Source organism: Anomaloglossus baeobatrachus, chromosome 4, assembly GCF_048569485.1.
Source record: "Anomaloglossus baeobatrachus isolate aAnoBae1 chromosome 4, aAnoBae1.hap1, whole genome shotgun sequence".
NCBI classification, from domain to species: Eukaryota; Metazoa; Chordata; class Amphibia; order Anura; family Aromobatidae; genus Anomaloglossus; species Anomaloglossus baeobatrachus.
This window is the reverse complement of record NC_134356.1, coordinates 223,401,189-223,411,436: the sequence shown is the minus strand read 5'-3', so window position 1 is coordinate 223,411,436 and position 10,248 is coordinate 223,401,189. Positions and strand designations below refer to the sequence as shown.

Below are 10,248 nucleotides of genomic sequence, written 5' to 3'. Positions count from 1 at the left end.
TTGGAAGGGACAAGTCTATATCTCAGAACAAATGGACAATTAAGTCTGATAGTGCCTAAAGACATTAGCTTGTCAGCAGATCCCACCAGAAATAGTAGGACTTATTGGAAACACTGAAATGTCTATAGCTAGTTTACCAGTTTCTAGAGAAACCAGGATTTTTTGTATGTGCATCTCAGCTTTAAAAAGGAATCTGTCAGGAACATTTGCCCTAGGCAAGCAGAGGTTCTGCACGATAGTGCAGCGTCACGCCTAAGGATAGAATTTTGTCACTATCTGGGGTTAATTTGCTCAGAAATGCGACATTTATATGCAGAGCTTGTCTCCATTGTTGCCAGTAGGGAGAAGCAAAGAGGAGCTGAGAACTACAAGTTCACTGATATATACAAGCAAAATCCTTAAAGCAAATTCACTCAAAAGGTGACAGTGATAGCCAGTGCTATACTGGTGCTATCAGGCTGCTTATCTACATACCAATAGTGGTCAGCTTGGAAGTTTAGGCCTTCAAATACAAGACCGTAAACTTTAAAAAAAAAAAAAATCGTCAGCTTCTTGTTACAATTGCAAATGGGCAGATAACATATGGGTGGGTTCGGGAAGGTTCCAGCCCCCCTGCCTGTTGTTCCTCCCTCTCTGTTCTCTATGCTAATGTTATTATTCATCTTTTTCGTCACTAAGATGGCATCGGAGTTGGCGCCCGGTGTCCTATTCTGCAGCGAATTGCTACGATCAGCTGTTCTCCACTCCTGTTGTGACCACGCGCGCTCCCAATGAGAGCTGAAGCGAGGGCTCATGCGCCGCCCTCTCAGCCACAAGACTAGACTAACAGGGTCTTCACAAAGATGGCGCCGGAGATAAGAGCTATGCGCAGGCGCCAACTTTGACGCCTTCTTAGAGACGAAAAAGATGAATAGCAACATTAGAACAGAGAGGAGGGAGGAACAACAGGTGGGGGGGGCGGGAATCCATATGAATACCCACCCATATATTATCTGCTCAGTTGCAATTGTCACTCAAGAAGCTGACGATTTTTTAAAATTTACTTTCTTGGATTTGAAAGCCTAAACATTGAGCTGACCACTAATGGTATGTAGATAATCTGCCTGATAGTGCCAGTATAGCACTGGCTTTAGCTTATACACGAAAATCCTGATGATTGGTTCCCTTTAAGCACGATAACACCTTCACCACCCAGCAATTTTCTGGCTTTTTCCCCATCCTTTTCTCCCAAAATCCATAACTTTATAACCATGAGTAGTGATGGATGAGCACTAAAATGCTCGGGTGTTTATTACTCGAGTAGAGCAAGTCAGATACTCTGAAAGGGTTCAAATCGAGTAAAAAGTATAATGGAAGTCAATGATTGGGCAGTTTGTCTCTCCACCCACAAACACTTGCCAGGGAAAAGAGAGCAGGGATGTTTTGCTAGTAGATCAAATGTCAAGCAGTGGTGAGCACGTTCACTCAACATTACATAGGAGGGCTTGATTTTTGAGGGACGAGTTGTACTATTGAATGACACCAGTCATTCTGCCCCACATTGTACTGGAAAAAAGGAAAACAAAAAATTCAAGTTTGGTGACATTGCAAAAAAATAAAAAAAAAAAAAGTCCAATTCCATGATTGTTTTATTATTTACCATGTTCACTATATTGTAAAACTGACCTGGTAGTTAGATTCCTTGGGTAAGTAGGAGTTTGTAGACACTAAGCATGTATAGTTTTGTTTTTGTTTTTTTTAAGTGGTGAAAAAAAAATAAAAAATATAAGCATATAGTCTGATTGCTTGTGCTGTATAGAGCAGTACATAAACACCGCTTTGAACAGTAGAAATGCTCATCTCCTGTGAATGTTGGCACTCAGTGTTCACAGGAAGTATGCCATGACAGTGGCGATCAGCTGACCCCCCCGCTGTCATGACCACCCATCGGCGTCAGGGGGCTGCAATGGGGGTTGGGAATAACGTACTCCCAACTGGCACGCGTTAAATCCCTCTGTCCGAAATTGACAGAGGGATTTAACTGATCAACAGGTGTGGATGGACCGGAGATCCACCAGTGCCTGTTAGTTGCACATATCGGCAGATCAGTAGACGTGCAGAGAAACATGGGCTCACCGAGCAAGTCCGCATTAAGGAACAGACAACCTTGGATGTTCCGGTATGCCTAAGGTCGTGAAGGGGTTCAAATAGAAGACAATGTTTAAAAAAGCAAAGGAAATCATATGAACAATATATTAGTAAAATGTATTAAAATTTTTCAATATATCTATATAGGGATTTTCTGTCTCATCCTATTATTCCCAATTTATCTAACTTTGGAGACTAGCTCATTAAGTGCACTGAGGTTTTACACTGCCTTCTCTTAAAGACTCTTACTTGCTTTAGACTAATATTACTAACAGAGTCTCTTTAAAAGTGAGTCAATCAATATAAAATAACTGTAAATCAAGCACACATGACCCATTTACCCTTTGCATGGCTAAACCAATCATTCAATGCACCTCTCTCCTAATTGCTCTATATGTCTACCCTCATCTGGCTCCTGTAAAGGCAGAGCTGTCACATCAAAGTAGAGGCGATAGACGCAGGACAAATAAGTGGGAAGATGCCCTGTGCTGATCAGCCAGGCTAAGGGTGCCCCAAACTCGTGTACTTGCTTTGAACAATTATTTGGCGCTGACTCCTTTCAAACTGGATAGCATTTACATATTTAAGCAGAGTTGGAAAGAGCTTTACATATATGTATTGTCACATGCACTGCACTGCAAATTTGTTGCAAAAAAGGTTTAGGTCAGAATAGGAGAATGAAAAGAAACAACAAAACAATGCAAACATTTCTGTAACATAAAGGCTAGCAAAGTTATTTGTAAAGCTTACAGTGGGTATTGCCAGATTTATCTCTGAGACTTCAAGGGTTGTGGCATGATTGTAAGGATACAGATATTGCAGAATTGAATAAAATGGTCACTCATATTTTGTGCATCTCATTAAACAGGTTGAACACATCCCTATGCCTTATATCTTTTGGCTAACATTTACAAATAATTTGCACTAAAAAAAAAGATATTTTTTTTTTAAAGGAGTTTTCAAACTTATTGAGACTAGCGTAAAGAATTTCAAAAGCACATACAGTTTCCACATACGATATACTCCAATATTTTGCATACATGTGAAAAACTGGCAAAAGCTGATTAATAAATGTGGGGAAAAAGTGCAAAATCTAAGCCAGTATGTGTTATTCTAGTAACAAGTAAAAAAAACAACCAGCCTACACCATCACATTTATAATGTAGTAGTCCCCAACACATTACCATTCAGAGAACTACAGTAAAATACCACTTTAGTGACTGTTTATAATGATTTATGGGAACTAAATGGAAAAACGATAGTTTCTAACTTAACATTTGGAATCCAGCTGACGTCTCATTAGTATCTGGTTCAAACCCCTTATGAATTCTTCTGCAAAATAAGTCGTGGTCTTAAATCTAGTTGGTGTACACAAGGAGGTTAGAAGGTTAACTATAGACTGTTTTTCCTCAAGGTTTAAATTTAAACCCAACCACAAAGAAAAATATAAGAGTGTCCAAAAGAAAAAAGGCAAGTTACGGTAGTTAATTCTATGGTATTGACATTTTTAAATTGTACAATTGGGCACAAACGTAATAAAAAGGAAGTGCCATCACTTTATAGTAATGAGTTTTATGACACTGCGATGTTTATGGCAACTATGGTCAATAGGATCAGTGCTGCAGCTGAGACCAGACCATTAGTAAGCCAGTAAATGGACAATGTGTATACTCCACTTAATGTACGCAAAGAATATGGATGAAATTTACATGAAGGGACAATGACCTCATAATGATAATACATTCCTGGTGTTAGAAGGCACCAATACGGTTCTGGCTGAGACCACGCTACATTTTGTATTTTTACTGCTTCCGGTTTTCCCTCAAATTACCGTAATATTTCATTGGCTTCTTTTACCTAATTTTACCAAAATGGTAGTTGAAAGTTATCTTAAGGGAATGGCATGCTCTTCTTTTTTTTCTCTTCACCATGAGTGGAATGAACACATCATAAATTCTCCTTGTAATATTAGAAAATGATTGAGAATAAACTAATTAAAAGGCCACATCACACTTTACTTGTAACAAGGGGGTGATAGAAAAGAGAAAGGAGGTAGAAAATGCAAGGCTGGCTTAGAAATAAGAAAACCAATATGTGAAAACATAAAATGTTAAAAATTCGATTTTGATTCCATTATACAAGTAACTCTTCAGTTAGCTAATCAGATTATAAATGTCTGGTCAGTCCACTCTTTTCTTTGTACCAACCTTCTAAAACATCAATGTAGTATAAGACTATTGCACAAGATTGTGCAGCTGTTGGGGCAGGGAGCTGGCTGTCAGACATAGCCAGACTCCCTAGAGAGATTAACATGGTTTATTACAGAGTTTACCCTGTCAATCTCTGTATATGCAGTGCTGGACCAGAATACAGATTTGGGAAGCACAAACGGTGCAGCTTTCTCTGGATTTTTTCGCTGGATGTAGCAAGGAGCAGAAGCTGCTGGGTTCTAGGAGACCCAGTCAATTCCGCAATGCAAACAAGGGGTTAAATTTCCCCAGTAACTGACCCAGTTACAGGGGAAATCAGCAATAAAAAATTAACGGTGTATTATGTTAAAATTCCCCTCAAAAGATCTTCAAAGACCTTATAGGGGTACAGTGTAAAATTAATAAAAAAAAAAAATTAAAAATAGAAAAGCATAAATAAAAATACATTATACTGCTAGTATGAATCCCTGTTTCTTGGACCACCCACATTGAAAGAATATGTCCAATATATTAAAATAATTTCTACGGACGAAGGAAAACATTTTGAGGGATTTTTTTTCTTTTAACAACCACATAAAATGTAGGATAATGTGGGAAAAATAAAGCCCTTATACTGCCAGAAAAAAAAAATATAAATATCCAAGCCAGAATTTTTTTTTCTAAAGAGTTGTTAAAAGCGCATGTAAAACAAAACCTGAAAATGTGCCTAATCAGCAATGGGGGAAAAATGGCCGAGGGCTTGAAAATGTATCATGTGATTAAAAAAAATAAAAATAATAAAATAAGACTACTTAAAGGGTTATGTTTGGCAAACCTAAAATACACACATCATTCCATACCAAACATTTTAACCTCCAGTGAAGGACTAAATTGGTGTTGTAGTGTATAGGATTTGTTTGGGTTTTGTTTGTTTTTTTTTAAACTTTACATAGATCCAGTCATAATTTTGTAAAATACCCATCTATAAATTCATGTAACACCCTTATGGGAAGGCACATAACTATTACAATCTCCACGTGAGGCAGTATTTTGTAAAAGTCTTTAAAACTGGAAGGTTCCTGCCAGCAGGAATATCCATAGAGCATTGTGCGTATGTAGATAGATTCCTGGTAATTGTAGTGCTACGGTAACACAACCTATAGATGTGTTTCTTGCATAGTGTTATAGCTAGAGCTTTATGATTGTACTTTGCGTTACGTTTAGAGAATAAAAACATCCTACTATATTAAACCTATAGTAAAAACATATGAATTAACTTATTCGCCAATGAATAGCTTAGTGACACTGGAAAGGTCTTTTGGATCACTGTTACAGTAAGGTGGTCCTACTTATTGTTAAGCAATTTTTCTTTTGTGGAATCAGGAGCAGCCCGTCGAGACAATTTTGCTCTTGAACCCAGTTGATCGGACATAGTTGGTGCTTTATCTTTTTTTACAGCATGGCTTATAGGCTGAGTTTTGGCAGAGGATTTTGTTTTTGGTACGGACTGTGTTTTGGGTGCAGACTGTGGAAGTTTAACTACAGAAAGTGGGGTGCGTCCAGAGGTTGCCATCTTATCAGGTGCATTCTTGTTGGTGCCATTTGTGGCAGACTGGGCTGGTTTAGTAGTATTCCGGCTAACAGCACCTGCAGTTGGCTGCTTAGACAATGGCTGAGAAAGGTATGGATAAATAGGGATTTTGTCAGGCACACGAGAAGATACCACAAAGGGCTTCCTCTCCTGGAGATTGTTCTTTGGCATATCTGTTTTTTTACTTACTTTTACATCCCTGGGGGAAATTGTGGCTGGGACAGATTTCTGATTGGCAGTGCTTTTGCAGTTCTGCTTTACAACCTCAGTCCGTTTAGATAAATCACTTTTAATTGATGTTGTAACAGCTGGTTTACTAGAAGATGGTGTTTTTAATGGTCCTGGCTTTGTCTGAAGATCAGGCACACCCTTAGACTTGGTTACTTGATGAGCCAAAGATGTGGGAGAAGTTCTGGAAGTCTGCATCCTCTCGTTTGTACCCCCACACTGCATGCTTTTACCATTCTGAACTATTTTGGTAGAATTGGTTTTCCCAACATTAGTAGGTGAACCAAGGTTTTTCTGTGTACCTTTCATTTCAGGCTTAGCCGTAGCAGTATGTGGTGGCGAATAGGATTTTTTTGCTACCTTTTTCTGTGGCTCAGGAAGTAAAGGAGACCCCTTTCTCGGCATGCCCTGGATTTTGGGACGTACTGATGGCAATGGCGTAATCTTGGTTCCTCTAGGAGTAGTCGATGTAGGGGAGTTTTGACTTTTGAGATTAACACTGGAAGGGGCTACTTGTGGCGATGGGGTAGATGTCAGTTTTTGTGACCCATTGATTGCAGATATGGGGTTCATTACAGGAGGATGTAGAGATTTGCTGTTTTGTGTTGACACGCTGTCACTTTGTACACCTTTCTGGAACTGTAGAATCTTTTGTTCCAAAGTTGTAAATTGAAGGACTCTGCAAGGGTCAAATTTTAACAAAAATCCTTGAAGAGTGTCCCATCCTCCTCCTACCCTTACCATGACGTGCTTTCCGTGTAGCATCTGCAAAAAAAAATAAGATAAATAAATAAATAAATAATATTAACAATAATAGCAAAAATACCGAACATTTTGCATGTAACAGGAATCCACTCACTGAATTATATTAAAGGGTTACTATCATCTTATAAAGTGATGCTAATATATATTTTCAAAAATGTGAGGGGTGTACTCACTTTTGGAATATACTGTAAAGAAGGGAATTTTGTTTACTTACCGTAAATTCCTTTTCTTCTAGCTCCAATTGGGAGACCCAGACAATTGGGTGTATAGCTATTGCCTCTGGAGGCCACACAAAGTATTACACTTAAAAGTGTAAGGCCCCTCCCCTTCTGGCTATACACCCCCAGTGGGATCACTGGCTCACCAGTTTTAGTGCCAAAGCAAGAAGGAGGAAAGCCAATAACTGGTTTAAAGACCAATTCAATCCGAGGAAACATCGGAGAACTGAACCATACCACATGAACAACATGTGTACCCGAAAAAACAGAAAAACCCCGAGAAAACAGGGCGGGTGCTGGGTCTCCCAATTGGAGCTAGAAGAAAAGGAATTTACGGTAAGTAAACAAAATTCCCTTCTTCTTTGTCGCTCCATTGGGAGACCCAGACAATTGGGATGTCCAAAAGCAATCCCTGGGTGGGTAAAAGAATACCTCATGATAGGGCCGTCAAACGGCCCTCTCCTACAGGTGGCCAACCGCCGCCTGAATGACTTATCTACCTAGGCTGGCGTCTGCCGAAGCGTAGGTATGCATCTGATAATGCTTGGTAAAAGTAAGTAGACTCGACCAGGTGGATGCCTGACACACCTGCTGAGCCGTAGCCTGGTGCCGTAATGCCCAGGATGCACCCACGGCTCTGGTAGAATGGGCCTTCGGCCTTGAGAGAACCAGAAGCCCAGTAGAACTGTAGGTTTCAAGAATTGGTTCCTCGAGCCCCCGAGCAAGGGTGGATCTGGAAGCTTGCGACTGTTTACGCCGACCAGCGACAAGGACAAAGAGTGCATCCGGGTGGCGCAGGAGCGCCATGCGGGAAGTAGAACCTGAGTGCTCTCACCAGAACCAACAGATGCAAATCTTTCTGAAATTGATGGACTGGACGAGGACACAAAGAAGGTGAGGTGATATCCTGATTGATATGAAAATGGGATACCACCTTAGGGAGAAATTCCGGAACCGGACGCAGAACTACCCTGTCCTGGTGAAGGACCAGGAAGGGAGTTTGTATGAGAGCGTTGCTAGCTCGGAAACTCTCCTAAGAGACGAGACCGTTACTAGAAGGCCACTTCCCGTGAAAAACGGGAAGGGAGACATCCTTCAAAGGCTCGAAAGGCGGCATCTGGAGAGCAATTAGAACCTTGTTCAGATCTCAGGGCTCTAACGGCCGCTTGTACGGAGTGCTGAGAAGACAAACTCCCCGTAGGAACGTGCGTACCTGAGGAAGTCGTCGTTTCTGAAAAAATACAGATAGCGCTGAGACTTGTCCCTAAAGGGAACTGAGCGACAACCCATTTTCCTACCTAGATTGCAGGAAGGAAGGAAACATAGACGATGCAACCGGCCAGGGAGAAACACCCTGCGCCGAGCACCGAGATAAGAACATCTTCCACGTCCTGTGGTCAATCTTGGCGGACGTTGGTATGCTAGCCTGTCTCATGGTGGCAACCACGTCCTGAGGTAATCCTGACGACACTAGGTTCCAGGACTCAATGCTACACCATCCGGTTGAGGGCCGTAGAATTCAAATGGAAGAATGGCCCTTGAGACAGCCAGTCTGATTGGTCTGGTAGTGCCCCCGGTTAGCCTACCGTGAGGCACCACAGAACCGAGTACCACAACATCCTCGGCCAATTTGTAGCGACGAGGATGGCGCGGCCGCAGTCGGTCTTGATCTAGCGCAGTACTCTGGGCAACAATGCCAGAGGTGGCACCTAAGGTAGCTGGAACTGCGACCAATGCTGAACTAAGGCGTTTGCCGCCAGAGCTCGATGATTGTGAAACCGTGCCATGAAGCTGGCACATTGTTGTTGTGCCGTGACGCCATTAGATCGACGTCCGGCCTCTGTCAGCGGCGCCAGATCTCCTGAAACCCGTCCGGGTGAGGAGACCATACTCTTTCGGCCACACCTCAGCGACTTAGGAAGTCAGCTTCCTAGTTTCCACACTTGGGATGTGAATTGTGGATATGGTGGATGCCGTGTCTTCCACCCACATCAGAACCTGCCGGACTTCCTGGAAGGCTTGCCGGTTGCGCGTTCTTCCTTGGTGGTTGATGTATGCCACCGCTGTGGAGCTGTCCGACTGAAGTCGGATATGCTTGCTTTCCAGCCGCTGTTGGAAGGATTGTAGGGCAAGATACACTGCTCTGTGTTCAAGAACATTGATCTGAAGAGTGGACTCTTGCTGAGTCCACGTACCCTGAGCGCTGTAGTGGAGAAAAACTGCTCCCCACCCTGATAGACTCGCGTCTGTCGTAACTATCGCCCAGGACGGGGATAGGAAGGACCTTCTTTTTGACCAAGAGGTGAGAAGAAGCCACCACCGTAGAGATTCCTTGGCCGCCTGAGAAAGAACGACGACTCTGTTGAGGGACGTCGACTCCTCGTCCCATTGGCGGAGAATGTCCCATTGTAGTGGACGCAGTAAAACTGCGCGAAAGGAACTGCCTCCATTGCTACCATCTTACGTAGGAAGTGCATGAGGCGTCTCAATGTGTGCGACTGGTTCTTAAAGAAGAGCTTGCAGCCCGTAGTGAATGCTGTTTGTCTAGCGGCAGCTTCACTATCGCTGAGAGAGTAAGAAACTCTATGCCTAGATATGTTATCGATAGGGTCGGGGTCGGATCTGACTTTAAAAAGTTGATGATCCACCCAAAACTCTAGAGAGTCTCCAGCGCAACGTTCGGGCAGTGTTGGCATGTTTCCTAAGAGAGTGCCTTGACAAGTAGATCGTCTAAATACGGGACCACAGAGTGACCCTGAGAGTGCAGGACTGTGACTACTGCTGCCCTGACCTTGGCGAAGACCAGTTGACTGTCGCTAGCCGGAAGGTAGAGCTACGAACAGAGGGTGTTCGTCTCCTATAACGAAGCGTAGAGACGCTAGTGCTCTGGATCAATCGGCACGTGTGGATAAGCATCCTTGATGCCTAATGATGCTAGGAAATATCCTTGGGACCTTGAGGCGATGACATGGCGGAGGGATTCCATCCGGAACCGCCTGGTGTCCACGAGCTTGCTGAGCATTTTTAGATCCAGAACGGGACGGAACGGCCCGTTGTTATAGATACCGCAAAGAATTTGGGGTAAAAACCGTGACCTTGTTCCTGAAGAGGAACGGGGGTCATCACTCTT

General features: G+C 42.6%; 1 protein-coding gene across 1 annotated transcript in view; it reads right to left on the bottom strand.

Annotated features, from left to right (window-relative positions):
* Positions 1–581: 581 nt before the first annotated feature.
* GAS2L3 (growth arrest specific 2 like 3) overlaps positions 582–10,248 on the bottom strand; it is a 61,910-nt gene continuing 52,243 nt past the window's right edge. Inside the window, exon 10 of the mRNA XM_075344685.1 lies at positions 582–6,900. Within this exon, the coding sequence (XP_075200800.1) occupies positions 5,662–6,900 (1,239 nt within the window). The 3' untranslated portion in view covers positions 582–5,661. The remainder of the gene's footprint in view (positions 6,901–10,248) is intronic.